Genomic DNA, 18,735 nt, shown 5'->3' on the forward strand with positions numbered 1-18,735 from the left:
GCTAACAGAGATGATAACTGCCAAGAAGGAAAATATTTTCCTTGACAGGCATATTAAGAAACAAGTGATAATAGGTTGAAAGGACTATAAGGGCTGTGTATTTCCTTACATAACAAGATCTCTGGCCAGGGAGTAAAAAGTTCTAATCAAGTCCTTAACTGATCTTACTGTGACAAAACTGAAGTGTCTCAATTGGGAGCAAAGATGTTTAAGCAGTGTACCTTAGCAGAACTAACAGCTAGTCCATTCTTAAGTTTCAAGAGATTATCTAGAATCACTGCAAGTTGAGTTTATCCAAAGTGCAAATGAGCAGTATTTGGATCAGACAGCTGGACAGATATATGTTCTGGACTTAATTACTGCCATGACTGCACAAGAGCTTTAGCAGAGAGATTTAAGGTTTTGGTACAGCAGAAACCTACCTGGCATGCAAAAGGGGATATAAAAAGGAAAGTCTCAGATGGAGCAGTCATACAAACTCTGTGGGGTCTGTTTCAGACTCGTAGGAGGTGCCCTCATCTTCAAACAGAGACAACACTCTGGAACTAAAAATTGCTGGTATAAACACAATTATCTTGCCCTTATCTCATTTTACCCTCGTGAGAGCTCCTGGACAGAGTGCAACAGGAAGGAAATTGTGTGCCAGCCTGACATGAGGTTGGAACACATGACATATTTCTGGCTGCTTGCAGCTCCATGCATTGATAAATAACTTTGTCTCTGTGAAAGGCCAGAGGCTCTGTCTGAAGGTTGTCACACTGGCCATGTAGGAAGGAAGCCATCAGGATGCAGGGGGACACATCTCAACAGTGAGATGGCAATCACTGAGTGCTCTGCAAAAATCCTGTTTTCTATGAAAGCAAGAATAAAACAATTGGGAGAAGTGTTAGAAGTAGGGCTGGGTATTAGTAGACTACAAACTCCTTGAAGCTAAATCTACACACACCACATGTCTGATCAAATGAAAAGAGACCCTTACATGCATGCCAGTGCACGTGCAGGCACAGTGAAGCAGGTCCATACAGGCAAAAGGGGACAAACCTTTGAAAATGCTAGAAACTGAAAGGACAGATGGAGTCAGTTCCTTGTAGTGACAAAGTCTGACGAAGTTTCAATGAATTCCAGAACTTTGCCAGCACTGAGCAAGACTTTTGCATCATCAACAATGACACCAGGGCACAGGCAGCTTAAGACCATCACAATTTCTGGTGTAGTTATCTTTCAGCAGCCAGTCAACAAGGCATGGGGAGACAACTGCTCTGTTACATCTGACATTAGCAGGTCCTGCTATCAGCAATTTTGCAGAAGTCCCTGGAATGGTGGGAAGACAGAAAGGAAGAACTTTATTTTGGAAGTGATCCTGGTCCCTGTAAAACTGAAATATGCCCTATATGTTTCTTGTTTGCAATGTGAAAATACACATTCAGAAAGACACGCGTTTACCATTTGTAATGATAAAATAATAGAATGGTTTGGATTGGAAGGGACCTTAAAGATCATCTCTTTCCAACCCCCCTGCATAATAGGCAGGGACACCTCCCACTAGACCAGGTTGCTCAGAGCCCCATCGAACCTTTCCTTGGACTCTTCCAAGGACGGGGCATCCACAACTTCCTTGGGCAACTTGTTCCAGTATCTCACCACTCTCAGAGTGAAAAATTTCTTCCTAATGCCTAATCTAAATCTACCTGCTTGCAGTTTGAAACCATTACTCCTTGTCCTAACAATCCCTTTGATATCTCAACTAAGACCACAGTGCTAAGTTTGAACTTACAACTAGAATAATTTAGTTTCCTCAAATCTAGCTTCAACCACCATCCTTCACTCCAGTCTGGCATCACAAAATAGCCACTTTCCTCCAAGGTGAGAGAGTACCAGCTTGAGGCTCCTAAATCTAACAGGTAGCTGCTCCCCACTAATACAAGGCTTTTTTTCTTGCAAGGACTACTTGGTCCCTGGAAAAGGCAATGTAGCTGAGTTGTGAGAAGTGAGGATGAAAACAAATGGGTCAGCAGATATGGAAGTTTAGCAAACTTCTCTACAAATAAAAACTGATACTATGTCCTTTAGTTTTTCACTAATAGGAAAATATATCTGAAATCAGTTATTCTTCTGTGTCTCCTTAGAAACCTCTTTGGTTTGTCAGTCTCTGTTTTTGCAGTGCTATTTTTTAATGCATGCAAGATGAGCTACACTGATTTTGAAAAGTGCTAAAGTTTTAGTAAGAAGGTTTTGTGTTGATAAATAGCATGCTTTACCAGTGTCTGAGAATATCATGTCTATAGAGCTACCTTTGGCAACTGGCTTCAACAAAAAATACATTTGCTGGTGCATTAGTAATTAATCATTCAAACTGATACGTGGCATATGCATTTTCAAAGTACTCAGCATTTTGAACAGCATTTTATGTATTCAAATCTTCTGATTTTGATTAGTAAACTTTCAAAATGTCAATGGAAGACAGGTGAGTAACTAGCTTTACTTGAATTCCATAGGAGTGGAAAGCAGAAAGCATAGCTGGCCAACTTCACTGTAGTGGTGGCCACTTGAAATAACATTGTTTTCGGCAGACTTTATTGAAGGACACTGAGACTGAGACTGAGACTGCAGTAATGAAAATTTCTACAACCCTGATGTAGACAATATCAAGAAGATACCCTCATGGAGCAGAAAAGCACATGGTTCAGCTCTTCCAAAAAACATTCAACTGCCTTGAACTCAAAACTATAGTTTTCATTCTTCAAATTTCTTTCACTTTTTACCTGGTATTCAGTGCATAAATGAGGAAAAAATCAGAAAATATCGAAACCTGAACTGTTTTGTATTTTTTAAAGCACTTAAATTATTTACAGCCTATGTTTAGGAAGTTACAGACTTTTTGTAATGATGAGTAACCATATTTACGATATGTAGCAATTTTCAAGCATTTGTATTTGCACTTTGGTATTCCACTGGATGTTTTATTATCTCCATGTCTGAGGTACACTTTGTTCAGGAAAAAAATAATTTAAAAACTTATCCTATACTAACCAGCCTTGTCATACTTAACAAGGTTTGAACCCTGAACTTCAAATCTGATGCTGAAACAGTAAAGCTGCCAGGAATGTACTGGTTATTTTATATTGACAGTCCCAGGCTCCTGCCTAATCTTTCAAGGAATCTTGCTTAGTTCATTCAACTACTTAATGTAATTTGCATGATTCACAATTATAAAGCCATCATCTTTTGCAGGGGGAAAAAAAAAAGGAAGTCATTCCAGGAAAATGACTACCTTTCCTCCATTTGCAATCCAAAGGTGGCTTCTCCAAAGTTAACCTTGGGAGTGTACAGTTTGTGTTTCTATCTGTCACTTAAGAATTCCTACCGGAAACCACAAATGCAGTGAAGTCCCCTGCTTTGGTAATCAGGCAAAATCATTGTTCAGAAGCTGGAGAAGGGTTACCACAGGCATGCGTACAACTCACTTACTGTTTCAAAAGCCCCCAGGACTGAAGTCTATTGTGCTTTATTGTGGTACTTCACTGATGGGAAACATGTTTTGTTTGTTTGCTTCCTTGTCCATTCCAGGAGCTTTCATGATCCCTTTCCTGATTTTGCTAGTCCTTGAGGGGATCCCTCTGCTTCATCTTGAGTTTGCCATTGGTCAAAGGCTGAGAAAAGGCAGTGTGGGTGTCTGGGGCTCCATCCATCCTACCTTGAAAGGAGTTGGTAAGTCTGAAGGGGATACAAAAAGCCACCTGAGAAAGCACAAGTCTCTGAACTGATAACCTTAAGATTAAAGCTTCAGGATTTTATTCCTGTGTGCCACAGGAGATTCCAGGATCTATTATTTTTCCCTTCTTACTAATGCTCCACTGATAATTCACACTAATCGTGATAGAGCACTATGACAATTTTGTGTCAGTGTTCCCAGATATGTGGGTGCAGTGAAAGCCTTTCTCTAATTTTAGCCCAATTTGAAGCATCAGAGATTTTTTTTGTATTTTTTATATTGGCTGGTTTTACCATTAGGATGAAGGATTAAGTGTGCCAAAAAATGGTTCTGCAGCTGTTCTGTGGATAAATAATAGGTTTTTTTTAATAATAGCTCTGTCTTTAAGCTGGTCTACCAGACTTCAGCTCCATGTAGTGTTGCTTTCTTGTATTGGAGAGAGGTAACACGCTAAAAGCCACAGAGACAGTATCTTGCAAAAAATACTTCTTCCCATCTGTATTAGACTTATTAGAATCTAATAAGAGTCTAAGAGCCTGTATTAGAGTATTCAAACACTCCATCCAACAATGCAATAAAAGCAGCATGATGCACACAGCATTACAAACTCCACAGATACCTCATTACACAGGAAACACAGGAGATGCCATCTGAACATCAGGGAACACTGGAAGAGTGACCAAGCACTGGCACAGGTTGCCCAGAGAGGTTGTGTAGTCTCCGTCCTTAGATGTATTCAAATGTGCCAGGACATGGACCTGTACAACCAGCTGTGGCACAGGTGGCACTGCTTGAGCAGAGGATTGGACAAGATGACCTCCAGAGGTGCCTTCTCACCCCAGCTGTTCTGTGATTCTGCCATTTCCACACACTTGAAAGGAAAGAAATGCCACCAGTTAGGACTGTTGTTGGCATCCACTGCATCTGTAAATCAGTTACAGAAGATATTTGTTCATTGAATCTGGAATTTTTCAAACTTTTTCAGAACCTAAGACACCTCAGGAGCTAATCATTATCATTTACTGACTGCCAGAAAAGTCACCAGAGTTTGCTTACTTGGGGGAAGTAGAAGAGAAGAGATACGACTTGAATCTTGCACCTTTTCACAGACTGGACATCTTGGCAGCTACCTGTCTGATACAACGAAGATCAGCCAAACACATCTGCTGACCTCTGCAGTGACATTGTGGAAGGGGAAGGCAACCTGGGTCTCATTTAGGCAAAATCCCGAGTCAGCTGAGTTTACTTGTACTCAGCATCCCAAACTCCCTAGATATCAAGAGGGAAGACTGTGAATATGATTACCTATTGTCTGTAGGGAGTTAGTTGACCCATAATGTTGGCTGCTAAGTAGGTTTCACCTCCATTCTCAGGGTAGTTTTAATTTTAGTCCTACTATGTAGGACTCAAAAGTTCTCAGTGATTAAACCTTCATCCAAAATAAAGTGAGGAGAGGGAACAGGCTATAAACGATGCAATTAGGGTGAGGAGAAGAGGAAGGAAAGGTTGAGACTCATATATTTTTATGTGTCTTGAAGACAAGAGAATTGACACTTATATTGTGTGTTGATTTTTTTTATTTTTTAATTTTTTTTTTAGGAATAGCAGCAATGTTTGTATCCTTCCTGGTGGGTTTATATTACAACACTATTATTGCCTGGGTAATGTGGTATTTCTTCAACTCCTTCCAAGAGCCCCTGCCTTGGAGTAGTTGTCCTCTCAATGACAACAGAACAGGTAAGTTTTGTGAAGTATTATACATGGTTGTGCAGCACAGATTTCCATTTTTAGCAATCAGTCTAACTGAGCCTCTTTCTGTAAAACACCAGCCAGGCATGGCAATTCTGTCAGGAACATTGTGCTAACTTAATACTTGTGTTTTATGAAAAATCAAATAATGCAAAATGTGATCAATGCTTAATCTTTGAGACAAACTTTGGCTTTTAAAATGGAACTCCAGGACTGATTTTGACAGATGTGTTCACATACAGAATATTCACCATGTGCAAATCTAGCATAAATGTTAACATTTTCAAGATTTAGATAATGTGTTTTATCCATCTCTCAACCAACAACCCTGCCTCAGCATATTGAGCAGGAGGGAAAAAAAAAAAAGAAAAATCCATGTGAAACACCTGTCTCTTTCAATATAACAACAGCCTATAGCCCCTTGGAAAGTGCTGGGTGACAGCAGCTTTGTTTTCCGTAGTCAACCTCGCACAAAATGGTACGAAGGAGTTTTTTCTGGTGGGTCAGTGAACTGCTCTTCAGAGAGCTTTGCTCCTCTCCTCCCAGAACAAGTATTAAAAGCCTCATATAAGGGCAGGCCAGGGCAGAATACTGCACAAGTCAGCGCATTGCAGGGAGCTGAGAATCCCAGCTGAGCTGTCAAAACCTTGAACAATGCCCCACAAAACAGAAGGACAAAGTGTGGGAGGGGAAGAGCTTCCCGGCCTCAGGGAGCTGTGGGCAGGTGTCCACACTTTGCCAGGCAAGAAAGAGCAGGATGCATGTTGAAAGCCCCATGTTGTTCAGGCTTTTTTGAAGGTGAGGTAGGAAGTGTATGAGCATTGAAAAACATCTCCCTAGCTACTTTTTTTCTTCTAAAAAAAATAAATATTCTGTGCAATATACATATGTTTATGCTCAGAATTCCTCTCAACACTTTCTTTGGCACAAGAGGCTTCTAACCTCACACTTCGTTAGGAAAAAAGAAAAAAAAAATATAAAGGTAGAAGAGTCTTTGAATGGGCTTTAAAGATTTTGTCTGCATAATTGAGTTAATAGAAATACCAATAAAATATGTATTAAAATCCCTGTTAAACAATTCTCTTTTAAATCTCTCATTTTTCCATGAAACCAGCCTCTAAGAATTTGAAATTTGCCAGCAACAAATTTGTTGTCATTAGGTGGTATAATTTAGAACACTGTAATTTATTATTTAACTTCCTTTTTTTTTTTCAAGTAAATAGAAGACATACAGAATGACAACGGTTTTGTGTTTACAGATTACGTAGAAGAGTGTGCCAAGAGCACTCCTGTAGATTATTTCTGGTACAGAGAAACATTAAACATCTCCACTTCCATTGATGATTCTGGCAGTATACAGTGGTGGCTTTTGTTATGTTTAACATGCGCATGGGGTGTACTCTACGTGTGCATAATCAGAGGCATCGAAACAACAGGAAAGGTACTGTATTTTGGTATCTTATGAGATGATTCTTACACTGGTTTGTTTCCTTAAATAATAATAATAATAATAATAATAATAATAATAATAATAATAATAATAATAATAATAATAATAATAATAATAGTAGTAGTAGTAGTAGAAGAAGAAATAATTAATAATACTGCAGAAAATGCCTGTCTCTTGCAGAAAACAATGTCTAAAACTTAATGTCTCATCATGAGGGCTGCTTTTTGAAGGGGTAAGCTGACTGAAATGGAATCTGATTGGATTTGATTTGGTTTGATTTATGTGGGGATTTTGGTGACCAATTCTCCTTCCTTCTCCTCACAGGTGGTAGTAAAACATTCTTTAGGTATTACCACCTTAACATTCATACTTATCTTTAATGGAGGATTGAGGGACTCTGCCTTTTTGCTATAGCCATTTTCTTGAAAACATACATGTATAGATTTGTTTGGGTTTATGCTAGTCCTTAGTATTATTGCTCTCAAAGAGTGACCGATGTTTTGCCAGCCAGCAAAGACCTAAAAGCCCATCCTTGCTTCAGCAGCATCCGCCTGATCTCTGGATTATTTTTGCACTGCTTTTGAATTATCTGAGTTCAATTTCAGCAGCGACAATTTGTCTTCGATGGAACACTATAGCTGTTACAATATTTATTATAAAACTGTACTGCATGCATGGTTTCACTTGAACGTAGTTTTCTGCAGTATGTTAACTGTGACTTGCTTGAAACTTACCAATATTGTTAGTCACAGTACCTTGTGTGTTCTTCTTTTCTTCCCTGCAATGCTATTTTTATCCAAGTGCCTTATTTAAGACTTTTATTTACATGCTTCATGTCTAGGCTGTGTATGTAACATCAACTCTTCCATATGTCGTGCTTACTATTTTTCTAATCCGTGGCTTGACGCTGAAAGGATCAACTAATGGAATTGTGTATCTCTTCACTCCTAACGTAAGTCACTGCATGTTTTGTCCCTTAGTTTCTAACTATCCCTTGGACACCTTTAAAATCTTGATCCTGTTAGGTGAATCATTTGCATTGGATGTAAAATAAACATCTCTCTCCATGTCACAATTTGTTATAAAAAATGGAAAAACCAGCATGGAGCAATGAAAGGGGTTTGGTGTAAGGGCAGCTTGCATTCCTTTCCTAGGATGGCCTGTACTCTAATTAAGGACATGTCTAACTTTAAACCACAAATTGTGCAGCTGGGAGTAGAACCCAGCTAATCACTATGGATCCATGGACAAAAGACCTAAGACACTAGTTTAACTATACAACAGTTTAAAATAAATAACTAAATAACTAAATGGACTTTCACTTTCCATGAGATGACCCTTGAATGGTTACTATGAATGTTAAATAATAACCACCTTTTCTGGAAACAGGCATGACCACTGTCAGCTGGGGAAAGTAATTTGTTTACCAATTTTTAAATTACTTGTAGAAAATCTACGTATACATTTTATTTGGAAAAAAGAATAAAATTAAGTTTGACAAAAGTATTGACTTATTTGCTAACATTCGTCAAATAGGGTGAGTTCTGCATAGTTAATGTTCTTGATTTAATTATTATTCTAAATCTCTCATATTCAGTCTAAACAGAAATGTTGCATATGCTTAAAGCTGTATGTCTGATTCCTCAGGTTGAGGAGCTGGCTAACCCAGTGACGTGGCTGGATGCAGGTGCCCAGGTCTTTTACTCCTTCTCCCTGGCCTTTGGAGGCCTCATTTCTTTCTCCAGTTACAACTCCGTTCAGTAAGTAGCCAGGCAAAAGCCAAATTTTATACGAATAGTTCATTCTTTCAAAGGAAATGCATCCACTTCTGCCCTGTAGTAACACAGTAATTACTTGGGACCAGGACACCATCCCCCCAGTGCTGTAAGGCACTTCTCTGCTCCTAACTCTCCCAAGCTAAGATTTCAGGACCCAATGCTATCTGAGTTTCTGCAGACAGATGTGTTGACACAGGCTAGAAAGGTGTCCACCACCAGCTGAGGCACAGGAGCTTCCTTTGTGAGAGTGCTCAATGCCCTTTGTCTCCACACTGTCAGATTGTGTGGAGCTGGGTGATGGTACAAAGCAATTTACAGACCATGCTTCAGATCTTTAGCGTAGACAAGATATATCTAGGAGTTTTGAAATTCAGATTCAGTTCCTTCCTTTATATCTGCAATGGGGCCAGGGAAGAGATGGGATGTGAACTCCATTCACCCAGGGAATGACCCAGTCAGCAAATTATAATGTGGTGCTATATTCTACACTCACCCTCACAAAACACTGGAGCAACCACCAGTGCTTCTTGGTGCCTGTTGTCCCTTCAGCACTGTCCTCTTGAAAGAGGAACTGTGTGGCATCCTCTGAGCCTAATATTATGGATAAATGTATCTGAATTAAGTTTTGGATGTCTGGCTCAGTCACGCATTGAGAAATCTGTGTTTCAGTTTTGGATCAGGTTTGACCACTCAATGCCAGCATTTCAGTCACTAATGTAGTTCCCTGTTGTCACTCTTGATTTCAAATATTTTTCAAAAGTTCATCTGGAACTTTTGTTGCTTGTGAGTCTCATTGTCAGGTGACAAGCCTTTGCTTCAGGTTCAAGTCAATGTCCCCACAAACATGAGAAGCTGGGCTGAAAATGTTTTGCATCCTTCCAAAAGACCCAAAGGAAAGGAGCAGTGTCCTCCTGCTTTTCCAACACACAGGGCTGTGGCACCAGGCCATGTTCCTTCAATTCTCAGTCATTCATGACTTAAGGAGAATGCAGCAGAAAGTCATGAAATTCCCATAGAGATATAAGAAAAACCCCAGTATATTCCATAGTATGACACTGTGGTGGAGGGCCACCTGCAGTCCACTACCAGGTTGAACCAGGTTTGAGTGACTCTGCTCGCAGATATTTTGGGAATATAAACACCTCAGAAAATACCCTGATGCCATCAGGGATTCACTCATTCTTAACCAGGAGGAGCTTGAGTACCTCACTTTCTCTGAAATAAATAGATAGTTCCATAAAGCTGGTCATTGAGAATCTCACACTAATGTGAAAACACTGACATGAGAGTGCAGCAAGGAATTTCCATTCAGTGCCCTGCACCCACTCAAGACCTATCTGCAATGCCATAAATGAGGGAAATTCACAGTGTCATAGGTCTTGGCTGCACAGGCTTGTCTTTTCTCTCCTCTGAAAGATGATCAGAAAATGAAATATGACATCAAATTAATTTCAATCGCCCTCCCTTGCAGAAGATAAATACATATTTAGAGCTTTACAGCCTTCTTATAAAACCATTGACTAATTTAATACTGATTCTTTATCTTCTCTGTCAGATTAAAGTCTCTTCCTGGCTCTGCCATTTTTTTCATCTTAGGTCATATGCATTGGCAAGACATGCCCAGAGCAGAAAGGTCTCTACCAAGCAGTTTAACTTTCACTAGGGAATGTCATGTCTGACCTTATCAGCATAAAGTCCCATCATATTTACAAAACTTGAGGACATTTTGAACCATCTGGTTTCCAACAATCAAACAAAACTGTTCCCAGGTGCTCTTGGCTACTACAGCATCACCATACTGAGCTGCTATGGAAACTTTAAGCCACTTTTCCCTTTTAACTGTCCAAATTAAAATGTTCCACCTTGCAGCAGAAGACCCAGTAGCTATTATACAGCCTACAGCGATGTGTGTCTGCACACATGCATGCCTGGCATGAAAAGGAAGAAGCATGCGTTTTTGTTCCTCACGTTTTATTTTCCATGAACTAGACATGGAAAAAAAACAGGCAACTGTTCCTATGAATAGGATAATGTGAGGAGGTGGCTGGGGTGGGGGGGGAAGAACATCTTTCAAATTGTTTAAGGCAACAAGTTTTAATATACTCAGTCTATCTTTAACAGCTGCATTTATATATTCTTAGATACCATACTGCTGTACTGATGCATCTGTAGACTACTTTTTTGTTAGTCTTGCTAGGCAGTTTTTGGTATTTATTTTGGGCATGAGTTTGAAATCTATTATTATTTTTCTCTTTAAATTGCAGCAATAACTGTGAGAAAGATGCCCTGATCATCTCTGTGATCAATGGTTTCACATCCATTTATGCAGCAACCGTCATATACTCCATCATTGGATTCAGAGCCACAGAAAGATATGATGATTGCTTTGACAAGTAAGTTATTGAAAAAAAATCCAACAGAATATGTAAGTATTTTGGGCTGAGGTAGCTCCATTAGCCTGACAATAATGGTTTTGTAATTTCTGAACAATTGCACCTCCTGACCCACACGGTATCAGACCACTCACTTCTTCAAAAAATCTAAATCATGTGGTATCAAGTCTGTAGGGAGAGATAACTATCTAAGCCACTCTACTTCCTAGATAGACATTGTATAAGCAACCACATTTTATATTATTCCTTGATGTTTCCAAAAAGTAAGAAGTGAGGAAGAGGATATTCCATATCTTCATGGTTTTTTTTAAACAGTTATTTCAAATACAACTGCAGTTTATGTAACAATTTCTATTTACATAAAAGTAGCTTCAGTTTGTGATACACTAAAACATTCTAGAATACCTGTAGTTTTAGAGGTATATGTGAAAAGTTAATAATTTGCAAAGAGTATGAAATGCCACGTTCTGAAGAAACGTATTTATTTAACCAGATAGTTTCAATAAAAGTTTCAATAAATTAGCTCTGTGAAAAATTGGATTTTACATCACATATTTTAAAAAGAAAAGGATATTAGGCTGCTGTTGCTGCTATGTCTAATAAGGCTGATATGAAATCCTCAAAGGTCTCCTGATGTTCTTTCCCAGACTATGTAGTTCTGCCTTTGGAGACCACTTGCAATGAGGCACTGAAAGCACTGCCCATTTTAACAGAGCTGCCCATGACCAAGCAGTTCTGACAGTCCTGCTGAGTCCTGGCCACAGCTGGACCACACTGTGGGCACATCAGATATGCTAGTGACTCTGCACACCACATTGGGAAAACATTCCATTTAATTAATTAGATTCTTCCCATTTAAATTCATTAGATGAAGCTCTACCAACCACTGGAAAGTTGTCTAGAAACTTCTGAAAAAAGAAAAAAAATAATAAATCAGAATCCACAATAATTGGTGCCTGCTGAGGCGACATGTGGCATAAATGTAATATACCCTGGTCCATGTGTCAGCTCTGCATTTAGATTGGCTCCTGGAGAGTTTCAATGCTTAGGTCTCATCACAGATATCTGATTTTACCAGAGAAGTTCAGACTCCCTTCTAACTAGGGCTGCCAGATCCTGCATATTCCAGCCAAATTCTTCCATATTCAGATGTAAAAGTGTGTGATACACAACTGCAGACTCCTTCCACATTCTCTGAGGCTGCCCAATCTGGGAACTGGTGCCCAGTCTGCTACGCAAAGATGGGCACCTAACTTCTGCACAAGTCCTTAGCATGCCTGAGCCATTTAGCTGTCCTCTAAGCCATGGAAGACAGTGTTGGATTCATCTTGGAAGAAGAAAGAAAGAAAAATTGGACTTGCACAAAACTGGACATGCACTGCTGGACTTCCCAATTTCAAAATCGGATCTTGAGCAACAGAAACGTCACTTTGTTTATATCTTTATAGAAGACATCATGTTCTTAATAACCTGCTTGATGATTAAAATGAATCCTGAGGATGCTCACAAATAAATAATTTCAAATTCTTTGTATTTCACTTTTTCAGAAATATCCTTACTCTGATGAATGCATTTGATTTGCCAGAAGGTAATGTAACCCAAGATAACTTTGAACAAATACAGCAGCTATGTAACATGACTGATCCTGTGACTTTTGCAAGCCTGAAGTTTGAAACCTGTAAACTGGAAGATTTCCTGAATGATGTAAGTTTAACACTTTGACTCATACTGATACTTTAAATATGGTAGGAATGCACAGCATTTTTTAAATTGTCTAATGTTTTTTGTTATGAGGTTGTTTGTTTTTTTTGTGTGTGTTTGGTTTTTTTTTAATATATTTTCCCTGATTGAGTGCAATTGGCTTGAAACGCCCTGGGGCTGAAGTTACTTTTGGTTTTACCCCATTTTGCTTTTTAAGAGAGAAACTAATCCCTCTGAAAAGTACTGGCAGTCTGCCAGACTGGTAGCTAAACACACAGATGTTCTGCACTGGCCTCAGGTAGCTGCTAAAATAGCAGCAGTTATTTCTCAGGAACTAGCTGGTTGTAGCCATAGTGGGAGAAGACGACTATGGAAGAGACTCCCAGAGTGAGGAAGCAATTGGAGTAAGCCCCGTCCTGTTCAGTATGAGTGTGTCACACCATGGAAAGAGTGGGCCTTGACACCAAGGGGAAAAAAGTTACAAGAATACTTAAATGTGTGCACTTTTGGGGGGGTTACACAGGTAGTGAATTACAGATGGAAACAGGTATTCATACAATCCCATTAACTAAGTTTGTACTGTAATCACAGTGAATATATGGCTGTATTAGGATGTCTTTGTGGAAATATAGCATAATTATTGTGGTATGGTGTAGCATACACCAAGCCTAGGGAATACCAATGTAAATTTAAGTGCTGAGTGACGTTAATGAGTCTAATTTTGGAGCTTCTGAAATCTTCCACAGGGAGTCGAAGGAACTGGCCTAGCCTTTATTGTTTTCACTGAAGCTATCACCAAAATGCCTGTGTCACCTTTGTGGTCCATCCTCTTCTTCATCATGCTCTTCTGCTTGGGTTTGTCATCTATGTTTGGAAATATGGAAGGTGTGCTTGTGCCTTTACAAGATCTTCAAATTATACCTCCCAGAGTGCCTAAGGAACTTGTTACTGGTAAGTGTTTTTTTTAGAGACAAGTGACCTCCCGCCACCACAGGGAATAGTTTATATGCTGAAAAAATCAACCCACCACCCACTTGCTTTTTGATCTGGCCCAATCCTAAGACTCTTAGGTAATCTATTGAAGGTTTTCTCACATCCCCAAATGGGGCAGCTCCAGTGAGGTTCCTTCTGAGCCTGCAGAGAGCTGCTCACCGTGGGGCTTGTCCATCAGCCTGCTCAGGGTGGTTATTATCTCACTCGATGGGAAGTTGGAGGACCTGAGTCCTTCACCCGAGCAGGATTTCTATCTCAGTACAAAATTGTCACACTGATTAGGAGTAAGAGGACCTGTTTTCTCTCCTCAGCCTTCCCCCATTTTGTTTGTGGCATCTCCCACCTGTGCCATGTCAGAAGAGTTTTGCCACGTTACCTGCACATAAGCAGCCCTTCCCTGAGTATGGTTGAAACATGAAGTGGTTACCTTTAGGCTGCAACTTAATTAAAAGTTACTTATAACATTTTTTATCTACTGGGAAAATGTCTTATTTTTGTTCTTTTGTTTTCCTTGCCTAAATTTCCTGTTTTGCTTTTTTGTTGTTGATTTTTGTTTGTTTGTTTGTTTTTTCACAGGTCTGATTTGTGTGGTCTGTTACTTGCTTGCTTTTATTTTTGTGCTGAGGTCTGGTAATTATTGGCTGGCACTATTTGATAGTTTTGCTGGCTCTATTCCCTTGCTAATAATTGCATTTTGTGAGATGTTTTCAGTCGTCTACATTTATGGAATAGACAGGTAAGAAATGCAAGTTAAACACTATTAGAAACTAGTCCATAAATTGATTAGTTATATGGCTGCAGTCTTGCTACAATACAGTGCATAAAACTTCTGTTATAGAAACCACTGAAATTATTCAAAATTACTTTAGGTTTGCTTATTGATTCTAAAACAGTTCTCAACAAAAAGAAATGATGCTTTGTCTAGAGTGTGGTGGGGATTCTTTCTTGTACATGAAAGCTTTCCACTTTTCTATTAATACATAATAAACAGATAATACCCTAAGATATCCCAGAACAATATTAAGCATTAGCAAGTGCCCTAGTGTATAATTGTGTTAATGCAAATAATTTATTTTAAAGTAGGCATCAGAAAGTATGTATTTGCAACGGTTACAAAATGCCACTATAGCAGCACTTTCAATATGGTGGCATTTGCAACAAATCCTCTTCAGGATAATGTCATCAAACATTTAATTAGCAGAGGCAAAGTACAAGAACATTGACGCTGAGCTGAAAGTTTAAAACAGAGTATATCCCAGGACTGTTTTAAATGAATGTTGAATGAAATTGTCCAAAGCAGGGCTCTCCATGCAGGCTGCAGATACTGTTTTACAACAGGATGCAAATCCAAGGCAACTGAGATACGTTTATCAGTTTTAGCAGTGAGTAATTATCCTATCAGCTTCCTAGAGATGTAATAAATCAAACTTCATCATCTTTCTGTTTATAATTGATACATAATAAATATGGGAAAAGCAAGGGAACTTCAGTTCCCCACAGGTTTTCTTGAACCTGTGCCAGACCCTCCAGCTGTGCTGTTCCTGGTCGATGGGGTGAATGTCCTTGTAGCTCATCCTCCCATGCTTAGAGTTTTATATTACCCAAGAAGGTGTGAATCAACTTAGGTGAATTAGACAAGCAAAGGCAGTACCCTGGCAAAAGGTCAGAAAAGTCTGTGTCGATCACTTTTCCTTTCCTTTAAGAACTCAGAGCACTTTGCAAACTGAAACCTATTGCCAGGACATACACATGGGCTGAGGCCATATAGGGGTGGAGATGGGTTTAGAATAAAAGAGCTTCACACTAGATGTTCGTGTTCTTTGGCCGATACATAGTGTCATAGCCCTCTTTGAGTACAGAGCTTATCAGGGCTACCTAAAGGTGGTATTTGCTGTTCCAAACGAGATTCCATGACTTTTTTCTAAGAAAGGATCATTTGTAAAAAGATGTCTCTCCTACTTGAAGGAGAACCTGTGTGTTATTCTTGACACTTTCACATGAACTACCCCTGGACATGCTCTGCAGTCAGGACATGGGGCTCCATATAATTTTAAAAAATTATACCTAGATCTTAGAAGTTAGGGATGAAAAGATAAAGTACATTTGTGTAGTAACTGAGACTCAGTTCAACACTCTTTGTGCTGTTCATAGGTGTAGACCCGACTGAATATTCCTCTCAGACTTAGCCCTATACGGCAGAGAGAAAAGCCAGATGAGAGGACCAACAATGAAAGCCCCAGACTTCCATAGTATTTTTTGTTTTCTGAGGAGTGTGTGCACATGGTGCTGCATCGCATGAAGAGGTCATAAATTGGTTCAGGACTCCTGCAGATAGCATCACTCTGAATGCAGGGACTGTTTATTTTGTGGAGACTTTTTTGTCCCATTTTCCTCTGTGTGCTCAATCAATAACCTGAATAACATTTTAGGTGTCTTGAATAATAAACAAACTAAAATACTGTTTCAGTAATCAACCTGAGAAAAATGGTAGAAATGCAAATTAAGTAAACATAATGCATAGAATCTATTTTTTTTTAATTACTCCAATTGGCTTTTGCTCTTTTTTAGTACTGTGTCATTCCTTTTAATTTATGCAGCTCCGAGATGCTTACCAAAAAATCCTAAAACAGTACTGCAGTATGTTACAGGGAAAGTCAATCTACATTGACTCTTTTGTGCCCAAACTATTTCACATATGTTTCACAGACTTCTTGAAGAAAGTACATTTCCAAGACTATTTTTCTTGACTTACTTTTCAGAACAATGAGTTAAAACTTCTAACATGGTTACAGCAACATTTGCCTTAATTTGAACTGCTTAGGTCTGACTCCTGATGTTGTTTTTGTTCCTAATTTCACATTGACATTAGCAAAGTCCTGGAAAGCACAGCTACGTGTAGTTTGCACTTTCCTGTTTATGAGCAGACATCCTTTGATCCTGACTGGTTTTTGCTGTCCTGAACTTCCTGTTTTTGTTTCTAGGTTTAACAGGGATATTGAGTTCATGATTGGACACAAGCCAAATATTTTCTGGCAAATTACCTGGAGATTTATCAGTCCTCTCATTATGTTAGTTATCTTCTTCTTCTATTTTGTGGTGACAGTCAACAAAGAACTGCTGTACAGCATCTGGGACCCTAGCTATGTAAGTATATTAAACCAACTTTTTTTTTTTTTGCAATTATTTTATAAATTCTTCTTCAATGTTAGAGTCACGGTCTGTTATATTCATGTCCTATATGAAACATTTTTGTGGTAAAAAACTTACCATGAGACGTATAGTAATAATAAAAAGTAATGCTTCAAAAAAAAAGTCCTAAATTCAGCTGTGATGCCTGCAACTGGTATATAGTGACATCCGAGTAGCTTTTGCAAAATGTAGAAAACCAAAACTTTAGTCTGATTGTTGGGTAAGACTGAAACAGATGTCAGTTCCCCAGTAGAGATTATAGAAGAACTGGAGATGTCACAACCATCTCATATCGACAAAGGACCAAATCCGTGAAGCCGTTTTGATATTGCCCTTGTTTCTGTGTGTATTTAAAATCACAGCACTGCAGTAGTGCTGGTGACTCATCACTGACAGAAGAAATTAATATTAATTAAATAATTAAATATTAATATTCTTATTTCTTCTTTCCTCTTCCAAATGTATTGGTATAATTTACATTGTAGCAATAAGGTACCTACTTTTCTCTACCTTCCCTTGCAGAATATAAAGCTGTATGTGCTACAGAGAAGGCCATAGTAGTAAAAAATATGGGTCCCATCATTTTCTCCATCACCCCTTCTCTTCCCTGCCTGTGCAGCTTTGATCTTTTCTTCTCTGGCCTTATAGCAGCTGATGTACTTAGAACAGAAACAGTCATGTCACACATTTGAGTTGTAAAGATTAATTTTAATTTGTGTGAGGCAGATACAGGAGGAAAGAAAGGAAGAAGGGGAAATAGGGCTTTTTTTCTGCTCTCCTCCTTGGCAACTTCTCTTCCTTAATAATGTTTCAGCCCTCCCACATTCTTTGATTTCAGCCTTCCCATCCAAAGGCCATTTATCCACCAAACTCTGGTGGCCTGTGAGCTCCCCCTGCCCAAGCACCACACTCCTTTTTGCCTGGGAAGTGTGCTAGGAGCAGTCCCTCCAGTCTCCCTTCCTGGCTCTTGCTTCTTCCACACCATCCTCTCTCCCTCACTCGTAAGTAAAAATAACTCCAAAACAGCTGAGACTGGAATCCCTTGAGCTGGAAACTGCTGTAGAATTGGCAAATTATTGTGCTACTGTGGCTAGCTACTGCTCTGATTACATTTTTGATCTGTTGAATTATTGAACATGTGAGTGTTTCCAGGTATTTGCTCCACATGACTTTCTCCAACTTGATGGTTTGCTCTTTCAGGAGGACTTCCCCAGAACACAGAAGGGAAAATACCCTAGCTGGGTGTATGCTGTTGTTGTCATCCTCGCTGGAGTGCCTAGTTTGGCCATCCCTGTCTTCGCTATCTACAAAGCCATCAGAAATTGCTGTCAGAAAAAAAATGATCATACAGGCCTTATAATCTCGACATCTGAGACTTCTGTTAATGGAAACTTAAATTATTCAGCATAAAATAATTTAAAAATCTGGAAGAATGCTTTGCCAGTGAGAAAAGTGATTTATTTTTTTTTTTTTTGCTGTTGTTGTTTGTTTTTTTAAGAATCCAGAGTTCACTTTCTTTTCATAAAAGGGTAACTGTGTGTTGCTTCCAAGTAAACATTTGTTTACTTAATATTGAAATGTGTTGTGAAGAGTTAATGGCTTGGATTCTGGAAGCAAAACAGCCACATTTGCAAGTGATTGAGGCACTTGGCCAAATCATTTGTCCTCTTTTGGTTTTGAAGCCAGCTTGTTTGAAACTGGCTTGCAGCTCTCTGTTTGGGGCTGCACTGAACTTGATGTGCCACAAGTGACCCTTCCACCCACCCTGGT

General features: G+C 39.1%; 1 protein-coding gene across 1 annotated transcript; it reads left to right on the forward strand.

The window, feature by feature from the left end:
- The first annotated feature begins 3,573 nt into the window (after positions 1-3,573).
- Positions 3,574-18,401, forward strand: SLC6A19 (solute carrier family 6 member 19). Its single transcript, XM_051609652.1, has 11 exons — positions 3,574-3,708; positions 5,312-5,449; positions 6,721-6,902; positions 7,753-7,863; positions 8,559-8,671; positions 10,954-11,082; positions 12,630-12,786; positions 13,530-13,734; positions 14,353-14,512; positions 16,758-16,920; positions 18,166-18,401. The coding sequence occupies exons 1-11, from the start codon at positions 3,576-3,578 to the stop codon at positions 18,373-18,375; spliced, it is 1,701 nt and encodes a 566-aa protein (XP_051465612.1). The 5' UTR covers positions 3,574-3,575; the 3' UTR covers positions 18,376-18,401.
- Positions 18,402-18,735: the final 334 nt, after the last annotated feature.

The sequence above is a fragment of the Apus apus genome, chromosome 2, assembly GCF_020740795.1.
Source record: "Apus apus isolate bApuApu2 chromosome 2, bApuApu2.pri.cur, whole genome shotgun sequence".
In the NCBI taxonomy this organism is placed as follows: Eukaryota; Metazoa; Chordata; class Aves; order Apodiformes; family Apodidae; genus Apus; species Apus apus.

What these genes read in the sequence shown, in the direction of transcription:
- SLC6A19 (XM_051609652.1), top strand. Translation starts at nt 3,576, where the DNA reads ATGATCCCTTTCCTGATTTTGCTAGTCCTTGAGGGGATCCCTCTGCTT. An exon ending in TATGATGATTGCTTTGACAA is followed by an intron (nt 11,083 to 12,629) that starts GTAAGTTATTGA and finishes TCACTTTTTCAG; the next exon opens with AAATATCCTTACTCTGATGA. An exon ending in GCATCTGGGACCCTAGCTAT is followed by an intron (nt 16,921 to 18,165) that starts GTAAGTATATTA and finishes TTGCTCTTTCAG; the next exon opens with GAGGACTTCCCCAGAACACA.